The sequence below is a fragment of the Oryctolagus cuniculus genome, chromosome 2 (genome assembly GCF_051225735.1).
Source record: "Oryctolagus cuniculus isolate XC-2025 breed Fujian yellow rabbit chromosome 2, ASM5122573v1, whole genome shotgun sequence".
In the NCBI taxonomy this organism is placed as follows: Eukaryota; Metazoa; Chordata; class Mammalia; order Lagomorpha; family Leporidae; genus Oryctolagus; species Oryctolagus cuniculus.
Window position 1 is genome coordinate 40,982,407 of NC_142868.1, and position 23,385 is coordinate 41,005,791.

General features: G+C 42.0%; 1 protein-coding gene across 4 annotated transcripts in view; it reads right to left on the minus strand.

Moving 5' to 3' along the window:
• Positions 1 to 23,385, minus strand: part of CORIN (corin, serine peptidase) — a 322,611-nt gene that overhangs the window by 73,810 nt on the left and 225,416 nt on the right. For 3 of the 4 annotated variants that reach the window (XM_070068193.2, XM_008248573.5, XM_002709419.6), the window contains exons 6-9: positions 19,615 to 19,728; positions 10,005 to 10,112; positions 7,126 to 7,236; positions 4,669 to 4,785 (exon numbers count right to left, since the gene is read on the minus strand). In XM_070068193.2, the coding sequence (XP_069924294.2) occupies positions 4,669 to 4,785; positions 7,126 to 7,236; positions 10,005 to 10,112; positions 19,615 to 19,728 (450 nt within the window). The remainder of the gene's footprint in view (positions 1 to 4,668; positions 4,786 to 7,125; positions 7,237 to 10,004; positions 10,113 to 19,614; positions 19,729 to 23,385) is intronic. The other variant, XM_089325378.1, reaches the window with a different exon arrangement.

Below are 23,385 nucleotides of genomic sequence, written 5' to 3' on the forward strand. Positions count from 1 at the left end.
CTAATATTAAATACAGCATCAACACAAATACAATAAGGATACTTTATCATAGTACAAGTCTTATGCAGCTGTTATCCATGATCTCCCTATGTCCTTGGAAACTATCATCAGCCTAACTGTGATGACCCAAGAACTGGGTTTCTTGTTTCCAAATGAATGACAGGAGTAATGTCAGCCCCTGCCCTAATGGCTTTTCCTTAAGGTAACTAGAGAGGAAACTGCTGTTCCCGTTGATTTCCTGCTCATTTGTAGACTAAATGGGAAAGGCAATAAATTATTGCCCATTCTCTTTCTAGCTCTCCCCCACTATAGCCAATTACTTTCAGACATGTCATCCAGAATTTAGAGAACCTTGCAAGACACACTTAAATATAAATGATAGCATGTAACTTTATGTAATCACTCTTAGCCTACAATTCTCAGACAATGACTATTATATTAGAATCTTGTTCCTTTCCAGTACCTTGTGCATCACAACTTTGTAGAAGAGAGATGTCAGCCTTTTCAAGCTGGCAGGGCCCACTTCTAAAACTCAAGGCAAATCTAAATGATTTCCATGAGTTGAGGGTCTTAAGGAAATTTTACCACATGCATTCATTGTTTCAACAAATATTAAGTGGCTACTCCATGACAAGTCAATGTGACACACTGGGCAATGGGTATTAAAGATTAAAAAGGTCTGACTCCCCTGAGAAGCAGCTTGCTCTCCACTAGGGATACCATAATGAATAAAGCATTATGATATAGTGTGATTATTGCTTTACTGAAGATACATAGGAGGGGACATCAACAAGGTTGTGAAAAATGGAATTAAAAGATGTTCATTCTCATTCATAACAAGTTTTTGAAATCATATCTATGAGAGGTCTTCAAAAAGTTCAAGGAAATATGTATTATGAAAAGCCTAAGCATGGATTTCTTGGTGTTTGTTTGTTTGTTTGGACAGGCAGAGCTAGTGAGAGAGAGAGACAGAGGGAAAGGTCTTCCTTTTCCATTGGTTCACTCCCAAATGACTGCTACGGCTGGCGCATTGCGCTGATCTGAAGCCAGGCAACAGGTGCTTCTTCCTGGTCTCCCATGGGGTGCAGGGCCCAAGCACTTGGGCCATCCTCCACTGCCTTCCCCGGCCACAGCAGAGAGCTGGACTGGAAGAGGGGCAACCGGGACAGAATCCGGCGCCCCAACCAGGACTAGAACCCAGGGTGCGGCGCCACAGGTGGAGGATTAGCCTAGTGAGCCGCAGCACCGGCTAGGATTTCTTTTCTTTTTTTTTTTTTTTCTTTCTTTTTTTTTTTTTTTTTTTTTTTTTTTTTTGACAGGCAGAGTGGACAGTGAGAGAGAGAGACAGAGAGAAAGGTCTTCCTTTGCCGTTGGTTCACCCTCCAATGGCCGCCACGGCAAGTGCGCTGCGGCCGGGGCACCATGCTGATCCGATGGCAGGAGCCAGGTACTTATCCTGGTCTCCCATGGGGTGCAGGGCCCAAGGACTTGGGCCATCCTCCACTGCATTCCCTGGCCACAGCAGAGAGGATTTCTTTTTTTTTAAAAAAGATTTTATTTATTTATTTGAGAGGTAGAGTTACAGACATTGAGAGGGAGAGACAGAGATAAAGGTCTTCATTCACTCCCCAGATGGCCAAAATTATAGGAGCTGATCCAATCCAAAGCCAGGAGCCAGGTGCTTCTTCCTGGTCTCCCAAGTGGGTACAGGGGCCCAAGGACTTGGGCCATCTTCTACTTCTTTCCCAGGCCATAGCAGGGAGCTGGATTGGAAGTGGAGCAGCCGGGGCTAGAACCAGCTCCCATATGGAATGTCAGAGCCACAGGTAGAGGATTAACATACTGTGCCACAGCACCAGCCCTGTAAGCATGGATTTCAAAGAAATTTTATTTCTAAACAAATTTCTGTTTCAGTTCAGTTTCTTTCTTTCTTTTTTCCCCAGCCCTATGCCTTAGAAGCAGAGTAGGCAGGAGGGGAGTTTCTCAAATGAGTGTTCCAGTCAGATATGGTAAGTTGCAGTGGGAGAGGAGCCTGGGTTTCCCCATCATAAAAGTAGCCCATGCAAAGGCCTAGGGAAGGTAGGTGCACAGGCTAAAGTCACTGGAGCTTCAGCCACTGGGAAAGAAAGGAAAGGAGACCAGAAAGGTGAGCAGAGACAGAGCCTGGAGAGTTTTAAAGGCCTAATGCTGCAACAGCACGTGAAGCCGGAGGAGAAGTGGGCCCACTTCCCTCCCAGCCATATCCATCAGCACAAGTGTACAATCCATGTCGAGAGTCCTTATATTGTACCATGTTCCCCTTCATCCTTAGCTCTTCCATCACAATAGCCTTCTTTCAGTACTGTAAACACGCCTTGCTCCTTCCCACCTGACAACTCTTGGCCAAGCTGTACCTTACATCTGAAATGCTTTTGCATACCTCATTCATATTTGTTAATTCAATAATTCTGCAGATCTGAGATCCAGCACCTCTTCCTCACAGAAGCTTTGTCTCAAGCCCTTTTCCAGGGTGTGCATGACATAGATGACAACAGAGCATCCTGGATTTTCCCTCACAGCCTGTGTTCCTTCATGGTTAGAGACAGACTGGCATAACCATTTGCAGCATTCCTATCTCCCCCAGGAGCCTACTGCTCCATTAGCAAGTTGGCTTGGCACTGAATTTCCAGTGAATGGCCACATATAGGCACCACATACATTTTAAAACAAATTCTTTAGAGTCAATAATACAAAGGCACAAAAATGTACTTTTTCAGCTATTTTGTCATAGGGCTTTCTTACACCTCCCATGTATAAGGAAATAATCTACAAATCTTGCCATTTCATAGTGAAGAATCCAAAATTAATTTGGATTATATGAAATTATACAGGAAGAATACAATTATATAGAAACAACTTGATCCAGAGGGAGGTGTTTGCCTGATATGCATGCATTAACCCATGGCTCATAAAGGATTTCTTTCTGACCTTTATTTTTTTAAGGATTTATTTATTTATTTGAAAGGCAGAGTTAGAGACAGAGAAAGATCTTCCATCTGCTGGTTCACTCCCCAGATGGCTGAAGCAGCCAGGACTGGGCAAGCTGGAAGCCAGGAGCCAAGAGCTCCTTCCAAGTCTCTCACCTGGGAAGCGGGGGCCCAAACATCTGGGCCATTTTCCACTGCTTTTCACAGGGAGCTCAATCAGAAGTGCAGCAACCAGGACACAAACTGGTGCCCTTATGGGATGCCGGCATTGGAGGGGGAGGCTTCACCAGCTATGCCACAATGCCAGCCCCTCCTTCTGAATTTTAAAATTGTTAAAACAAAGTTCTCTTGGTATACTATTTTTATGTAATAAGTCTGTGGTTTAAAATGCTCTGCCTGGGGTCTATTCTGTGGCTAATAGGCTAAGCCTCTGCCTGCAGTGCCAGCATCCCATATAGGTGCTGATTGGTGTCTCTGCTGATCCTCTTCCAATTCAGATCTCTGCTGATGGCCTGGGAAATCAATAGAAGATGGCCCAAGTGTTTGGACCCCTGCAGCCACGTGGGACACCTGAAAGAAGCTTCTGGCTTCAGATCAGCCCAGCTCCAGCCACTGGAGGAGTGAACCAGCAGGTAGAAGACCTTTCTCTTTGTTTTTCCCTCTCTGTCTGTAACTCTACCTCTCAAATCAATAAATAAAAATAAAAGAATAAAATGCTCTTTCTTTAGGTGTTGGATGCTTTTTCATTGGTTATTCTAACGATCAGCTTTGATGACAAAATTGATCTACAGATGACCTGTGGCATTAACTGAGAATGAATCTGTGCAGTCCAAGAAATGCTTCAACAAAATGATCATGAAATAATGGCTAACATGTTTCAAATTCTTATCATGTGCCAACTCTAAGAAGTAGTTAACATTATTCTGAGTTCACAATCACAGAAAATTGAGCATAGAGGGGTGAAGTTACTTGCCTGATGTCAACCAGATGAGTAGCAGAGCCAGGGCTCAAACCCAGAGTGCAGGGCTACAACAACCATATTCTTAACAACCAGGCGATGCCTGCACCACACAGACAAATTGAGTGGTGGTTAAGTCTAGGGCTCTGGCTCCAAGTCCTTCATGGAGCAGCTGGTACTCAATTGGGAGCTTAACGCAGCGTGCGCAACTTTCTTTTCTGACACCAGCCCATTTCAAAAACCAACTTCTTTCATTTTCTGAGTTTCACACACAGATATCACACAGCTTTTCAAGTGTATGTAAGTTCATTGCTTGCTAATGTGAGGCATTAAACCACTGCTCTGAACATGGTTATTTGAGGAAGCTTTTACATTTAATGTCAGAATCCAATTCCGCCTCACTGGAATCTATTCACATTTCATTGGCTGCTACACACTTAACTTTTCTCTTTACTATGGCTTTCCCCATAAAACAGTTAACTGAATCCAACCACAATGTTTCAGAGTTTCCCTGCACTCTTGGCTCTAAGGTACGGTTTGACAGCATCTATGGCTTGAGAATTGTATTTCCCACAAGAAAGGGTTTCCTGGCTGACCAAAGCTGTAAGAACCACTGAGTTAGGCAATTTGGAATTATTTATGGGGGAATCCTATTTCAGCATTAGATAACTTCAGACATTTTGCTTTGTCCCCAGGGAAAAGTGCACCAGTAGCAGAATGTTCCAGGGCCCTGGACACACTCACTGTAACTGCAGTTCTCCTCGTCACTCCCATCCTTACAGTCCTCGTCTCCATCGCACTGGAAACTGCTGGGGATACACTGTCCACTGCTGCATTCCACCAGACCCTGGCTGTGACAGGCTAGGAAAGAGTAACATTCACTTGATTTGTTAATTACCCTCTTAGGCTGCAGATCGTATACATGATTCCCACTTACCTGGCATCACCAAGAAATGAAATGTAGTGCATACCCTAATGAACACATCTTTCTTCTTTTAATTTGAAACATTTGGGGAATGGAAATTTTTCTTAACTTTTTCCTCCCTTTTTAAGTGTATTTACTTTTTATTAACTTTTAAGAATTGCATGATTGTTTTTAATGATGGTAGTAGTGATACCACTAACAGTAAAGACTACAGTTCATACAGGGCCTCAATGGCCAGAGATCGCCAAGATACAGTGTCTGTCATCTCACTGTCCTTATTTTACAGATGAGGAAACCTGACGTTTAGAGACTTAGTGCCTCTCTCAAACTCACATGGCTCTTAGGAGGCAGGGGCAGAAGGCGAATGCGAGCTTTTCTGACTCTAAGCCCAAACATTTCATTCTCTATCTGCCTGACCTAATGACCCAGCGAAATATGCGGGGAAAGAACTCACATAGTTTCTACCACTTAATTAAAGTTTTGGTTCAAAGTTTGCTTATTGCATCTGATACTTGAGAGGGATTTGAGGGAGCTATTAACCTATAGGTTCCCTAAACTGTGTACCAACTGTGTTTTAGAACATCAGAAACCCACAGTTCACATGACCTTAGTCTTCACTGAATTTGTATCTAGTATTAAGACCTCCTTTTCTTGAGTCAAAGCTCAACACCAGAAATGTCATACCTGAGTGTTATTTCCTGCTCTGCCGTCATCCATCTGGATAAAGTCCCCTGTGTCCACTGCTTTCTCTGAGCAAATACTTAGGTGATGTTCTACTTCAGTTCAGGGAAGGGAGATGCTAGGCATTGGACTCATATGTATAATGCTTATGATATTTCTTATATCAAAAAATAACATAATCCACATTTCCATTTTTGCCTCAATTTTTTAGCTAATTAAATATTTAATCTCTCATACAATTGGCTCTCGGTCTTAGTTTCACAAAGTATCTGGGAAAAGAAAACTTCCTGTATTAAACATGTACCATTGTCTTTCTTGTTATTATTTCCAAAACAATGCAGTATAATCGCTATTTCCACAGCACTTACATTGTATTCATTGTTTAAAGTAATCTAGAGGGGCTGGCACTGTGGCATAGCGGGTAAAGCTGCCACCTGCAGTCCTGGCATCCCATACAGGCGCCAGTTCCCATCCCGGCTGCTCCACTTCTGATCCAGCTCTCTGAGATGGCCTGGAAAAGCAGTGGAAGATGGCCCAAGTTCTCACGCTCCTGCACCTGCATGGGAGACCCAGAAGAAGCTCCTGGCTCCTAACTTTGGATCAGCTCAGCTCCAGCTGTTGTGGCCATCTGGGGAGTGAAGCAGTGGATGGAGGACCTCTCTTTCTCTGCCTCTGCCTCTCTGTAATTCTGCATATCAAATAAATAAATAAATCTTTTTTAAAAAGTAATCTGGAGATGATTTACAGTAGATAGGAGGATGTGCTTAGGTCACACACACTTTGTCATTCTACACAGAAGCCTGAGCATTCACAGATTATGGTACTCACAGGGAGTCCTGGAACCAAGTCCTCACAGATACTGAGGGACAATTGAGTATCAACTGTTCTACTTTTATTAGATGGTAAAAGATGAAATAAAAATTCATTTATTCAAATATGCATGAAATACGCCTCAACTCTTTCAGGTCAACTGTGCTCCCTTTTCATCTATAACTGTTATTTTTTAAATTATTTTTATTATTACCTAGCAGACAATATTTTCTTGGCGAGCACAGTGGTTAATAGCCATACTTCTCATTAATTGGTTGAGGAACAGCTACCTGAGGATTTTCACTCACCCGGAAACAAAACAGGCTATAACATGATAATTACTATCACACATTTTTGGTGTGACAAAGTGAGCATTAAAGGCTCTCCTCTGACACCCCCCCCCATTCTCTCCCCACAGGGCCCTGACAATGTGTCTGGCAGATCCTGCAGAGAACCTTGGCCACTCCAAGAGCCCCAATCTCCAAGAGCAGCATCACTTTTGCCAAGTCACAGATCACAGAGGGACACACTTGGAGTAATGAGACAAAAACACAGACACCTGCTTGGCCACATCAGATCAATTAAGCTTGGAGTTTTGGAGTGGAGATGTGGCATCAACCACAATACATTGCTGTTATCATTATCACGTTATTCAATTATTGTCGATCATCATCACAGGCCAGAACCAAATGCTATCTAGAAAAGAACCTTGAGCGTAATCCTCCCCCTTGAGACACTAAACAATCAGGAAAATAAGCAAAATGAGAAACCCCGGGGACACTCACAGCAATTGACCTCATCAGACTTGTCCACGCAGTCATGGTCACCATCACAGACCCACTCAACTGCAATGCAGCGCCCATCCCCACAGCGATGCTCTTTCGTGGGGTGGCAATCTGGGGAAAGGGAAAAGCCACAGGATGTAGAGAATCAGCAGGACCAGCACTTGCGGCTGTATGGCCCCAACCAGCAGTTCCAGTTGAACGATCTGTTTCCATTGTCTGGCCCACAGAAAATGCCACCTCCTTCTAAGCACCGGCCCCACTGTGAGGAGACTTGCCTGCTTTTCAGATGAATGGCAATGCCCCCAGCTGCCTTGGAGCCAGACTTTGCTTTCTGCTGCTATCCTTTGTTTTCCTTAGTCTTTGTGGTCTTTCCTCCATGTTTACACTGACTCAAATAAACAGAACTTGTGTTTCACAGGTGGATAGCTGATTCAATGTGTTGGTGACAGCTTCTGTGTTTCTAAGAATCATGAGTTACCCCTCTGGTAATTGGAAAGGTAATATATTATCATATCATTTCTCCTGATGTTAACCTTGGTTCTTTTAATTAGACTATCTTAATTTATAGCTCATATTTGAAAGAGTTTCTAGAGAAGCAATATAAAATATTCATATTATTTTTATGATTCTTGTAGACTGGCTGTAAGCTCCATCTCAATCTACATATTCCAGGGTTAGGAGGCACTAACTGTTAGGTTTCCTGTCACAGAGGGCAGAATCACAGGCTGCTTTGCCAGGAGAAATGGTGTAACCTGAATATAAAAAGCCCTTTAAGGGAAGCATTGGATTCATGAGTAACAGACTCAGTAATGAGAAAGTATCACAAATCATCAATAACAGAGCCACTGACATCAAGGACTCCTGAAGGGACATAGATCTGAAAGAGTATTTTTGGAGCAATAAGATGAGGTATGGGAGTGCCTGGTTCGAGTCCCGGCTGCTTTGCTTCCAATCCAGCTTCCTACTAATACACAGCCTGAGGCACAGCAAGTGGTGGCTCAAGTACTTAACTGAGATTGAGCTACAACAGCCACCCTGGCAGTCCCAACTTCATGATACCCTCCAGCATCAAAGGCATTTTACTTAGTGACTACAACCACTCTTTCCCACACACTAACCATCCCTTCGTTCACTCCACCAACCCGTTTAGCTCCCAAACCCACTCCCGCCAAGACCCCACTCACTTTCCAGTTAGTTCATTGATAAAAGGAAAAGCTGGATTAAATGATCTCAAAATCCTCTTGCAACTATAAATTGTGAGGTATAATTGCTACAATTCTCCCCATCCTTTGTCTCCAGACAAGTCAGTCCCAGAAGATAATGCACATTTGTCTGGTCACCCATGGGATGTTTGTACATCCGAACGTTTTTCAGTATATGCACGGGTGCAGCAAAGGGCAGCAGGACGGGGCTCCCAGGAACTACCAAGTTTCCTAACACGAAGCTACCCGATTTGAGACATTTCTCTAATCATACACCTCATGCTTTCCCAAGATTCTCTTGCATTGAACACCATCACACATCTGCCTCCCAGCCTGCCCTTTTGATTCATATTGTGAAGCTCCTCTGTCAACCAGTAAGATACTCCCTAAAAAATAAAAAACTAATCACAAAGCAAAAAGGTAAATGAGGAGAAGGAATGTTTCTGATTTTAATTCACAAGATGACATTTAAAGTTGAAAATGGCTGTTAAAGGCCAGTTTCTTCTGGCAAATGACAAGAACAGCATTTGTAGATAAAACACATGGGTGGCCCTATCCCTAGGTGTAGCTACTGCACAAATAAGGGAAGGATATCTGGTTACATACACCAAGGGGGTCAGATGCAAACAATGTATCTGAAGGCAAAATTTGGCTCACAAGCTCAAAATCAAAACATAAGCCACTGGCTCTAACCCATGGAGAAACAGAACACTTAAGAGAAGAAAAACACATAAGCATGTTAACAACTTTTGCGCATCCATCGATGGCAGTTTTTTTTTTTTTTTTTTTTTTTTTTTTTTTTTTTTTTTTTTTTTTAATTTTTTGACAGGCAGAGTGGACAGTGAGAGAGAGAGACAGAGAGAAAGGTCTTCCTTTGCCGTTGGTTCACCCTCCAATGGCCGCCGCGGCCGGCGCGCTGCAGCCGGCACACCGCGCTGATCCGATGGCAGGAGCCAGGAGCCAGGTGCTTTTCCTGGTCTCCCATGGGGTGCAGGGCCCAAGCACCTGGGCCATCCTCCACTGCACTCCCTGGCCACAGCAGAGGGCTGGCCTGGAAGAGGGGGAACCGGGACAGAATCCGGCGCCCCGACCGGGACTAGAACCCGGTGTGCTGGCGCCGCTAGGCGGAGGATTAGCCTATTGAGCCGCGGCGCCGGCCGGCAGTTCTTTATCATTTCCTTTGTATGACTATTTACCAGGGCTGAGCAAACCCCCTCCTTCCATAAAACAAGGCAGACTGGGCATGTGGCATAGTGATTAATATGCCTGTCAAGATGCCCATGTCCCACACCAGAGTGCATGCTTTTGGTTCCTGGCTCCACTCCTGATTACAGCTTCCTGCTGAGTGCACCCTGGGAGGAAACATGTGATTGCTCAAGTAGTTAGGTCCCTGTCACCCGCAAGGGAGAGCTGGATTAAGTTCCTAATTCCCAGCTCTGGTTTGGCCTAACCCCAGGCATTTGGGGTGTGAACCAGTGATTATGAAGGTACTTTCTTTCCCTTTCTCTCTCCATCTATCTCTCCCTCCCATCCTCTCTCATTTCTGTCACTCAAATATTTGAAAAAGAAATCAAACATCTTGCAATTCATCCCACATATGCTATTAACCATGAGCTACAAGTTACTGGTTATAAATTTCCATGATTTTTAAATTAAAACCTTAATAAAGCAACTTACCACAGTTTTGCTCATCACTCAGGTCCCCACAGTCATCATATCCATCACACACCAGGCTGTGATTAAGGCACTTGCCTGTGTGGCAGTGAAACTGGTCCTCGCTGCAGTCTTTAAGAGAAGAAAAGCAACCATGTGTCACTGACGCAGTTCAAGATGTCACAGCAGTACTCAAGTAACAAAGCCGATCACGAGAGGGAAACTGTAAAGGTAATCTGGTCTACATCTGCAGACTGTGGCACAGAGACCCGGTGACTTGCCCAAGTCTACTTAACAAGTTACTGTGCAAGCAGGCCTGGGACCAGCTGTTCTCAAGCCAAGTGTTTTGATCATTTTCACCTGACTTCCACGTTAGGGCACCTGAGAGCCCACACTCATTCAGAATGAATGTTTCCCGCAGAGGATGAGTAACTCTTTCCTTTAAAGTCTAGGCTTGTCAATGGTAAGTTTAACAACGGAGCAAATGGCATTCAGATTACAGAGCTGCTACTTGCATTCACATAAACATGACTGCTGATGTCAGTTGAGTGTTTCATAACATGATCCTCAATTAGGGATTATGCTAAAATTGCAGTGGCAAGATCAGAATAAGTGATATGTGATCTCAGGAGGCTGATGGTTTAACATGGAAATAAACAGTATTCAAGGAATGAGTTCTCAATTTTAATAAGAAGACAGTGCTTGTACTTGAGAAAACTAGAACTCCCATTCAGGTTCTGTCATCTACTAGCTATGGGACTTATAATTTGTCATTCAGCTCTAATGTGAATCAATCTATGAGATTAGGATAAAATCAGCCACTTAATAGGCTTTGTAAGAACAGCTGGATGAAATCATTTCAGAAATCAAGACATTTCAAATGGGAGAAGAATATTTTTCTCCACAAATGATGTTGAAACAACTAGGAATCAAATTTGTAAAAACCTGAAACTGAATTTTCACCTCAAATCCTATACAAAAATGAACTCAAAATGGATCACAGATTCAAATATAAGAGTGAAAACTGTGAAACTTCTAGAAAAAAATGGAAAAACTTTTGTGACTTTGAGATAGGCAAAAAATTCTTAGATGACACCAAAAGTCAATCAATAAAAGAAAAAATAATTTTTATTGAAGTTAAAATATTTGTTATATGAAAGATATCATTAAGAAATTAAAGACAAGTTTCATATTATAATTAGTTGAAAATCATCTATATTATAATGAACTTAAAGCCAGAGTGTATATAGAACTCTAACATTCAGTAAGACAACAACATTCCAACTACAAATGGGTAAAAGACTTGCAAAGAAAGTGTTAGTGAAAGATAAACAATGACCCATGGCTCACGAAAAACTGCTCTAACAGTATTAGCGAGTAAGGAAAGGCAAATTAAAACCACAGTAAGGTACCAGAACACATCCTCTAGATGGCAACCATCAAAAAGACAGATGATAAGACATATTGGCAAGGATCTTGAGGAGCTAAAACTTTCATGTAACGGCTGGTGAGAATACAAAATATAATGTCACTCTGGAAAATAGGCAGCCTCTTGAAAAGTGAACTATAACCTTAGTACACAATTAACTCATGAATCCTGCTATTAAGATTCTACTCAAGGGAATTACACAGAAAACCTATGTATGAATATTATTTACATTATCAATATTAATTACAATAGCCAAATACCAGAAGAAAACCAAATGCTCACCGACTGATGAGTGGGCAAATAAAACTAATATCCTTTTTTTTTTTTTTTTTTGACAGGCAGAGTGGACAGTGAGAGAGACAGAGAAAGGTCTTCCTTTTGCCGTTGGTTCACCCTCCAATGGCCACCACGGCTGGTGCGCTGTGGCCGGTGCACCGCGCTGATCCGATGGCAGGAGCCAGGTACTTATCCTGGTCTCCCATGGGGTGCAGGGCCCAAGCACTTGGGCCATCCTCCACTGCACTCCCTGGCCACAGCAGAGAGCTGGCCTGGAAGAGGGGCAACCGGGACAGAATCCGGCGCCCCGACCAGGTTTGCCGGCGCCGCAAGGTGGAGGATTAGCCTAGTGAGCCGCGGCACCGGCCACTAATATCCTTTTATAATAAAATACTATCCAACAATGAAAAGTATCAAACTACTAATGTATGTGACAGTGTTGTTAACCTCAAATATAAAAAGATGACAAATTATATTACTCTTTTATGATATTCCCAGAAAAAGCAAATTTATAGACAGAACTCAGAGCAGGGATTACTAGTGGTTGGAGGGTAGGCGTGGGAATTGACTCTAAATGGGAGGGAGGAAAATTTAGGGAGAGATAAAATTGTAAAACTGGATTGTGATAATGGCTGCACAACTCTAAATTCACTACAAATAAAGAGGTGAAATACATGGTATGTAAATTATATCTCAATAAAGCTGTAACAAGGGTTTAAAATTAATATGTGTAAAGAACTCTGCATTTAATAGAAACTAGATTTCTTAAATGTATTGTTGTCCCTATTATGTAAAGTAGTTCAAAAACAGGTTGCTTCAGGCTGGAAAAGAATCATGGAAGATGGGCAGAATTTCCATAGGGTGGTGGGAATGAGACAGTCAGCATGGTGCAGGTAGAGACAACAGTAAATGCTGAGAAATAGGCCTCATCTGAGGATCACGGCACTCTTGGCTGATGAGTGCCAGGAAGCACTCCCAGGTCCATAGCGCAGTCTCCTGAATTCCAGCTGCTTGTCGATCCTGGGGCACAAGCCTGTATCTCATACAACTGGTGGTGGGCACCTCTTTACCAAAAACATCCCAGCCTGGATGACAATTCAGCAAAGGTCTTTGCCATTCATCAGCTAAGGCATTAGCTACATTCAGATACTAATAATATTTATCAATCATCAAGTCAACAAATTTGAATGCTTTCAAAAATCACTCTTCTAAAAAGAACTTTCTTTAAAACCTTTAGAATCAAATCATTTTAGGAATGGAATGGAACTTAAAGATCGGCTGTGCAGAGTCTTTATTAAGGAGGTGTACACACGTGAACGCACACATGTAAGCATACAGGCATGTTCACACACACACAACTTTGTGAGTACTTTTTCTATTTTACCTTATTCTGAGTAATTTTCAAGCAAGGACGACCATCCTAAGGAAAAAAACAAGGCTAAGAACTAAGCGGTCCGTTATTACTTTGCTGGTGTTATTTGCTCCCATCAGCAGAGGGCACTTTCTCCCCACCGCTGGAGGAACTACTGTGCCAATGAAGGCTGAGTCTAAAAGGTGATGGCCCTGTTCTCCTGGATACCAAGCAGACTTGGGGACTTGTTTCATCAAGATATATATGCTTGTGAAATTTTAAACTTTTTTTTGCTTTGTTTTCATCTAAATTGCTCTTGCAGGAAGCTTCTAAGCAATGTTAAAATTAGCAGAACCAGGGAAATAAGATTTCTCAACTTGACCATTTGTGCAGAAGTACATGCATTCCCTCAGAGGTGGGAGTAGAAGGTGGTATCAGATTTTAAGTCTTATGAGTTAATTTCTTTTGAAGTAGTAAGACTGCTGGGGAATCAAATACTCCTTTCAGAATTTGATTAGCCTGAGAACACACCAAAAATTTCCAAAAGTTTATGCATCCTCATGTGAAGGCCTCTCCACGCTGGTAATTCATACTAAACCTCTCATTAGTGACATTTTAAAAATTGATGTTGTAATTTATTATATTATTTCATAAATGGAGCATTTTTTTAAAGGCCTCATTATTCACACAGGTGCAACATTCCACAGTTAGGACTTGCTCAGTTCAAAGTCATTTTCACAAGTCAAATACAAATTTAGCTGCATTTGGAAAACAACTTGGTACTACCCTAAGGTCTGTATTATTAGTAAACATTCAGAACCTTAACCAGAGGCACTGCACAGCCAGAAATACATAGCAAATAGCAAAGATCACAGTGCTTCCTTTTATTGGAATAAATGCTTATTTAAACTGAAAAGGTTCAATGTTGTCAGTACAATTTAGGGCCAGCAAATCAAAATTTTCAAAAGCTGCTTGCTGTGATTTTCTTGCTCAACACAAGTATAATTTTGCATGACCTAAGGTAGATGTTTTTTCTAGATACAGCTCTTTTTTCTTAAGGAGAGTTTCATACAAAATGTTTCTTCCAGAGTTCTTGCACATTAATATTCCAGTTTGGCATCTCATACACATGCTATTAAGTTCGGTGACCAAGATTACCATTAGTAAAGCAAAAAAACAGACATCCCTTTTCATAAAGGGGTTCATTCAATTTGTTCAGTCTGACTATAAATGTGTTGCCTCAACTCATGATCTCAGTATGGCAGCTCAATTTCCACCTACAGAACGTTAAAGATGGGCACTACCAAATACCATTTTGTTCAACTCTCATTTTGAGAAGACCAGAAAGGTTACATGGTTTGCCCACCGCTGCCCAGCTCATTAGTAGTGGAGCCATGGAAGTGAGGCCTCTAGACTCCCTGGCTGTGTTTTTCCATTGACTTCGCCCTCTACAGGGGAATTTCTCAACTGCAGGTCTACTGACATTTTCATCTGGATGGTTCTTTGTTGTAGGATGTTTAGCAGCCTCTCTGGCCTTTACTAACAGATGCCAGTAGTACCTCCCCCTCCCCACATTTGTGACCATGAAAAAGTTCACCATACATTGCAAAATGTCACCAGGACTGTCTAGAGTTCAGAAACGTTACCTGGGTGGAAGGGCTAGCTTTAAGCACTTCTCTCCATCAGTGTCTCTGTTCAACCCAGCTTCCTGATTCTGGTCTTTATTTACAAGACTTCCACCACTACCTTGCCTGCTCATACCAATTTGTTTTGCTTTGTGACATCACTTGTGTTATATTTCTTTCTATACATTTCCATGTTTATATTTCTCCTAAAAGCTCCATGAAGAAATAAACGATGTGTTAACAGTCTAATTAACCACTATCTATTTCACATAAAGCAGGAATCCAAGCATATTCGATACTTTAATTAATTCAGTATTACCAGATTTCCATTACACAAAAAGTCAATTTTAAAAATAGTTGACTATTTAGTGGTGAAGGAGATCCTTTTATTATTTTGATGGAACTCAGCATTTACTTGCATTCTGTTTTGGTAAAAAGGCTGTAGTAGGCCAGCGCCGGGGGCTCACTAGGCTAATCCTCCGCCTGCGGCTCCGGCACTCCAGGTTCTAGTCCTGGTTAGGGCACCGAATTCTGTTCCGGTTGCTCCTCTTCCAGTCCAGCTCTCTGCTTGCTGTGGCCCAGGAAGGCAGTGGAGGATGGCCCAAGTGCTTGGACCCTGCACCCGCATGGGAGACCAGGAGGAGGTACCTGGCTCCTGGCTTCCGATCAGTGCAGCGTGTCGGCCACAGCGGCCATTTGGGGGTGAACCAATGGAAAAGGAAGACCTTTCTCTCTGTCTCTCTCACTGTCTAACTCTGCCTGTCAAAAAAAAAAAAAAAAAAAAAGGCTGTAGTAAATACAGTTATCTTTGGTAACTCAGAAACATCATTTGGAATATCAGTTTCTATTTTGTGCTGTTCATATCGCTTCTGTTTTAAAATAGCTTCACGGGTGCTGCTTTTGAAATTGCTGCACATGTCAGTGCTTCTGTCTCGCCTACCATGTATCAGCCAACCTTCTCCATGACTTCCAGGGGTCACCCTAGAAATGAGAGATTCTGGAGGTGAGGGAAGAATAAGAGCAATAAGCAACAATAGTGACAGCAATCACAACTAGAAATCTTAATATTCTTTTTTTTTTTTTTTTTTTTTTTGACAGGCAGAGTGGACAGTGAGAGAGAGAGACAGAGAGAAAGGTCTTCCTTTGCCGTTGGTTCACCCTCCAATGGCCGCCGCTGCAGCCGGCGCACCGCGCTGATCCGATGGCAGGAGCCAGGATCCAGGTGCTTTTCCTGGTCTCCCATGGGGTGCAGGGCCCAAGCACCTGGGCCATCCTCCACTGCACTCCCTGGCCATAGCAGAGAGCTGGCCTGGAAGAGGGGCAACCGGGACAGAATCCGGCGCCCCAACCGGGACTAGAACCCGGTGTGCTGGCGCCGCAAGGTGGAGGATTAGCCTATTGAGCCACGGCGCCGGCTCTCTTAATATTCTTTGAGAGTTCTTGCACCTTAGACATTGGTCTACAGGCTTTTAAGCCAACAATGACTTGTTATTCTGAACAATTCTAGAGACAGTTACTATTATGCTTCCATTTTACTAATGAAGAAATTGAGGCATAGAGATGAGTAACTTGCCCCAGGCACTCGGGGGACAGGAAATGGTAAAGATAGGATCCTAAGCAGCAATAGTGTTAATCAACAAAATGTCCTCTACTCAGGATAATCAGGTAACCACTGCCTGCAAAAGTAAGCCAACCAATATTATGTCAAATCAAGAACAAATTCTTTCCTAAAGTATTCAATGGTGATTTTAAGTGGAATAAGGTGTGGATACCTTGTGACAGCTGTTTTCTTGTGCCAATGGTTCTCCTTGAGTTTTTAATATATTCGTTTGCTAAGCAATTGAACCAGGCATTAGTCTAGTAACTGGTTATAGAATCGAAGTTAAATTTGTTAGTAATAAAAGAGACTCCAGACACCTTCTGGTTCAATGATTTCAAATCAAATCTGGGGAGCTTTGCAAAAGTACTACTGTGTAGGACCCACCACCAGACCAACTGAATCAGAATCCCTGTATGCTGGGCTTCCTGGGCAGGTTAACAGTCAGCTGGCCTTAATGCTAAGGAAAGCTGAGGTTAGAGAAGTAGCCTGCCCATAGTTGCCAATCCAGAAATTTTTAAAGTTTTCCTAATTTTCAAAATATTCATATGTTACTACTAAAATTGATCTACATGATTGGAAGTCGTTCCATTCAACAAATACATGGGAAGAGAATGATAAACAAAACAAAATTAGGGGAGAAAGCAAGTAGGCACAGATACCTGGAGTGCTGCTCTGAGGGTTACCTCTCAAAGCCTAATAGAGCATCTGAAACAGTTCAATGTTTTCCTGCCAAATGAATGATGAGAACGTAATTGTTCACCGAAGCTGAACTTTTACAGACAAGGACAAGTCAACAGCAGCATCAGATTTGGAACTGCTCAAAGCTGGGTTTAAATCCAGCACCTGAAATCTCACAAGTTTGTTCATCACCCTAAGCCCTGGCTCTGCATTGCACAAGTGGTGAGAAATGTTTCCTGTGCTAATAATTCAATTGCATCATGTAGGCAAACACATCCAACACAGTTGAACAGGTAGTTCATAAATAATAACTCCCTTTCCTACCTGCCTTTGAATACAGCTAAAAAAGAAATTAGTAAGCTGACAAACTATATAAACTACCTAATTCAACCTCAATTCTATAAAAGCAGACAAGTCCTTACGTAGGGAGCATTTGGCACCTCATCTATGGACCCATGATCCTATCTGGGGGCCCTTTTCCTTGTCTGTTGCCAGAACCATAGGAACTGGGCAGTTTCTTTTGTTCCTCACTGGGAACGTACCAAAGCTTCCTTCTTTCTTCAATGAGTGTATGTGAGCTGTTTCCATGCTCTGATTTGCCTGTGAACTCTCATTCCTACTTATATAGGGGTCTTCCAAATGTTCAGAGAAATGCATGTTATGAAAAAAAACTAGGTATGGATTTTTGTTACACCAGAACTAACTTATCTCTCAATTCCATTGCCATGAACTGTTGAAGCGCCTTGGTACTATTCGTTCAGCGTAGGGTGGTGACAACAGAAGTGTGGCACCTTTCAGAAACACTCATCTGAAACACCATGCTCTGAACGCTCCAGCCCAGTGACAGATGTCCTTGGAAGGTCAGAAGCAACTGTGCTCAGAGCCCTCAATACCACACAAAGCATTTTCACACAGTTTTCGAAAGGGATGTGCTTCCTCAGTGGACCAAACAAGATCCATTTTGGGGTATGTTCATGAGAAAAGTCCCTATCTATCTTCGTTACTATACCTTCAGCTGCTGGGGCATGGCCTAATTCCCCGCAGCCCAGCAATACATTCTTATTCAGTTGCTGACTGCTTCATATTCAATTTCAACAAATGCAGCAGAGAGCACTCACTGAGTTCAAAGTGAAATTCTCAGCACAATGGGGGAACATAATGATGAACCATGTTGACCCAGCACGGGCTAGAAGCACACACAGAATGTGAATAATGGCATAACATGAACCATAATGGGAGATAAACAAGAGATTCCACTACAGTTACCATAAATCGAATAAAATTCTATTAAAATTCCCTATTGTGGCTGTGTTACACAGAATTTTCTGCTAAGTCAACAATACCTCCCAAAATAAATATCTTATAAAAATGTTTATATAAAAATTGCATGCCATCAATTCTCCAGAACAATGAAATCCAAGGTAGGAAAAACAAGCATCTCACTGAAAATACTTCCTTAAGGGAATGTGGCACAATTAAAATTATAGAATGCTAGGTATTATGCAAATTAAACAAATAGATAAATAAAGATGGTAGTTCACATAAGGAAATAATCTTGAGGAACTAACAAAATAAGCAAAATTAATCTCTTTTTAAACTGCAATGTTTCTCAGAACACTTAACACATGAGTACGTGTTGTAACTCTTTAAGAAGTAGATCTGTTAGCAGTTTGCAAACTGGTTTTTTTCTCAAGCATTTTTCAAGACTCAGGTACTATGGTTTGCTACTTTAGGAAACTGTGACCTAAAGTAAAATCACAATACGTCGCCTTCCACAATGTTCTCACAAATGAGCATCCTAGCTCTTCAGATAAAAGAAGAGTTGGTTCGCTCTGCCTTACAGATCACAGCAATCTTTCAATTAAGGTCAGCAATCTCAAGCTGTTACAGAGCTTTGGCAGCTCCCTATGAGATTAAAACACACTTCTTCCTGCACAAGCTATGGCTGTTTATATAGCCATTAAAAAACAATTAGAACACAATTGCACATACTTCTGGTTCTGAATCCAAATCACGCAGTGTAATTCTCAAGGCCAGTTCATCCCTTCTGTCTGGTGCATAAGTGCAAAACAATCTGAACCCTGAATCTATACTGGAGAAACCAGTGGTCAATTCAAGACACAAGGCTTATTAAGGCAGAGAAGGCAACTGAGGATTCCTCAAGACTGAATCTACCGATTACTGGATTTGCAGCACTAAATGTCATTGACAATCATCAGTTTTAGAAGAAGCATAAAGAAGTAAGAGGCTTTGTATCTGCTGTGTCATCAATGTTAAAAATCATCAGAGTGAAAAATTTCCCTTTAAAAATGTTAGAAGCATTGATCTTTATACTCAAAGTTTTAAAAACAAAAACAAAATCCTCTCCCAAACATAATATACCAAAAGCCTTCTCCCAATTTCAAGACACTTTAAGCAGAGACTTCACTCCCTGATCTGGTCCAATACAGCAAGGAGCTGTTGCGTTCCTAATAAAACCAGGCTTTGAAAGGTGTGCAAACACTGCTGTCACTCTGGGGAAAGATAAATATGTTGGCTGACTTGATAAAGGCAAACCAAGAGCGGTCTACACAAATGCTAGATGGTTGTCAGGATTTGACAATGGAATAGTTCTGGTTTCTAGGTGCCTGCATAGCCTCCCTGTCCACCCAAACCCCAAACAGCTTGTCACATACTGCAATGCGCCTCATCGCTCCAGTCATCACAGTCGTTGTAGCCATTGCACTGCAGTTTCCTGGGGACACAGAGTCCACTGGCACACAGAAAGCTCTCGCCCCCTCCGCAGAGCACTGGAAAAAAAGAGAGAGGGGAGCAGAAAACCACGTCATAAGACTTTTCTCTTAAAATCAGGAGAGATAAAGAAATGATAGAAAACCTTCCCTTGATGTTCAAATTTGCTTCCCAAATTCCCTGTTTCCTTGGCACTGATGTTTTTGGCCCTCTACAGAAATACTTGTGAAACTACCTGGAAATAATACCAAGAGTGCTTGCATCAGAAGGGCAGGAGCGGTTTTACCAGGGGATGTGCAGGGCAAAGTGCCCATGCTCGGAACACGAGTAGCCTCACTGGCTGCACAAATTGGGTGGGGAAAATACCTAATGGAAGTATTTTTTACTTAAATTTATATAAATGGAACAAATTTCATGTATTTCGTACAGTTTTAAGAGCACAATGACACTTCCTACCTCATCCTCCCTCCCTCCCTCACTCCCAACCTTTCCTCCTGCTTCTTTTCTTTTAATTTTTGCAATATACTCTTTTTCACTTTGAGAACAAGTTTTATCATTAATCAAAGAGGCACCTAAGGAGACAAGTAATGGAATTGGGCACTGAGGCTTATCTAAAACTTATGGAATATCTTCCACTTAATACACTAAAACGAAGTAAGTCTTTGAGAACAAGTACTACTATTAACTCTCATAAAATGACTCTTAAGGATAGAGGTCCTGCATGGGGAGTTAGTGCACAGTGACTCCTGTTGTTGATTTAACAATTAACACTCTTACATGTGACGTCAGTGATCACCTGAGGCTCTTGACATCAGCTGCTTAGGCTATGGAAGGCTTTTGAGTCCACAAACTCCTTCAAAATTTAGACAAGGCCATAGCAAAGTGGAAATTCTGGGAGTATCATTCTATTTATTTATTTATTTATTTATTTATTTATTTATTTTGACAGGCAGAGTGGATAGTAAGAGAGAGAGACAGAGAGAAAGGTCTTCCTTTTTGCCGTTGGTTCACCCTCCAATGGCCGCCGCGGCCGGCGCACCGCGGCCGGCGCACCGCGCTGATCCGATGGCAGGAGCCAGGAGCCAGGTGCTCATCCTGGTCTCCCATGGGGTGCAGGGCCCAAGTACTTGGGCCATCCTCCACTGCACTCCCTGGCCACAGCAGAGAGCTGGCCTGGAAGAGGGGCAACCGGGACAGAATCCAGAGCCCCGACCGGGGCTAGAACCTGGTGTGCCGGCACCGCTAGGCGGAGGATTAGCCTAGTGAGCCGCGGCGCCGGCGAGTATCATTCTTAATAACTGAAATCTATGCCATTGTGAAGTCCTATTAATTGAACAAACATTTTAAAAAAACCTTTCCTTCTAAAATGCTATTCTATGTAGCACAGGGAAAGTTAGTAAAAATAGAGTCAGTCAATTGATGTGTGCTGAAACCTAAGCATGGAGACCCCGTGCCCTGAGTTTGAAATGCATTTACTTGCCTTAATAAAAATGCCACTTAAAATGTCAGCATCTATTTTGGCACAAGGAATGCGAAATGACATTAGCTAATAGTGTTTTTTGTTTTTTTTTTTTTCCTTAACACGATTACAATCTGGTATATTTTGCTCTTAGTATTATGGTGATTTTTCAAATTCAACAAATATTCAATTGCTTTAAAATTTAGTGGACAGTAACTTTGAGATAAAAATGTTTTAAGGAAGATCACTAAGAGAAAAGGATAAATCAGTTCAAATGATGTGAAAATAATCTTAAATAGATGGTAATATGCAAAGGGCTTTTCAATGTGTACAACACTTGACTCAGCAATCTTCTTGCATGTCATAAAGAAAATGACCATGAATATGTACATTTGTTTTTAAGGATACTCATGCAATTGTTTTGTATATCCAGAAGGTATTTATGAAACAACAACCATGCAATAGTAGGTGACTAAACAAAGACTTTTAATACATCCATAATAAATATTGCTACAGTAACTGAAAAGCACATTGTAGAAAATATCTAGCATCTTAGCACAACGTTCAATACTTTAAGTGGAAAAATACTAAATGATTCTAAAAAGACTTAATATAATCTAGCCTGGAGAGAGGTATATCAAAGACTACTGTAATTATCCCTGGTAGTAGGATTAAAAATAATTTATTTTTTAACCAGAGAAAAAAACCTATAACTTTTCATCAGCCATTGTTTCAGAGTAACAGTAGACAAACACAACACCTGAAAACCTCTCTTTCTCCCCTCTCCCTCTCTCATTCTCTTCCTCCTCATATGAGACCTAGTTGGAGGTCATCAGCTGTGTGGTCAGTTGCTGAGTCAATACCACTGTCCCCTGAGCCATATTATGCTTTGATGAGATGATCCTTCTAACTAACAGAAGCTAGGAAATAGGCAACATTTTAACCCCTTTGAATACAGAAACAGACAGTCAAGGCTCTAGTCATTGAGGCTCATGTCTTTCGTATTTCCCACCATGTTCCTGGGAAACAGTAGACTGGCCAGTACTCAGGAGTCTCTAAACTAACATTTGAAAAGGAAAGTCACTTGACTAATGCAGCACTCTGCTGCCACACACACACACACACACACACAATCTATTGATTACTTTCCAATGCTATCATAGAGATCAGAGTCTCAACTCAGTAAAACGAAGTCCTAATTGGCTTGGTAAGTTTCTTATAATGCTACTGTAGCAGTATGAGAAAGATCTTCATACTATCAACAAACTTATCATACCCCAGGGCCAGTTCTGTGGTGTAGCAGGTAAAGCTGCCACTTGCAGTGCCGGCCTCCTATATGGGCACTGGTTCCAATCCTGGCTGCTCTACTTCCAATCCAACTCTCTGCTATGGCCTGGGAAAACAGAGGAAGAGGGTCCAAGTCCTTGGGCCCCTGTACCCACTTGGGAGACCAGGAGGAAGCTCCAAACTCCTGGCTTCAAGTCAGCCCAGCTCTGCCTCTTGTAGCCATTTGGGGAGTGAACCAGCGGATGGAAGACCTTTCTCTCTGCCTCTCTGTAACTCTGCCTTTCAAATAAATGAGTAAAACGTTAAAAAGTTATTATATTCCACACTTTCAGTATAAGAACTAAATTACACCTTTGGATTTCAACTGAAAAAATACTGAACATGTGTACTGTGCATACTGCTAAAGGATTCAGCACAGTACTGCACTACTACAGGAGAGCAGACTCCTAAAGGGTACACATCAAACAGATCTGTGATGAAAAACCAAACCTTAAGATTTTAGCAGCATGTCTATACAATATCCTTTATCTGGGATTAAGAGAAAATCTTGAAGGAGTTTATCCCATTGTGAGATTTTCTATATTACACATGGTGGAAGGTACAAAAATTCCTTCTGTCTCTGTATTTGCAGCTTCAATGCTACACAAGAGTTACTGCATTCCCGATGCAGGGCTCTGTTGATTACCCAGGAAATGGAGCTGCAAGCAACACCGTTAAATAACCCCCACCTTCCAGTTTCATCCTTAGCATCCTCAGTGACTCCAGTGAAGTCACGGGTTGCGTTGTGATCCTTGGTGTGTGTGTCTGTGTGTGTTTGCTGTTGTGAACGTTTTGAATCTGGATCAAATTTCACACATGGCACTGCTGGCACTGCTTTGCTTATTGACAGTCCCTGTCTGGGTTGACTTAGCAGAAAATGACGTCTTCATTATGGTGCCTCATTTGCAGATGTGGCTTCCTTGGTTTTAGG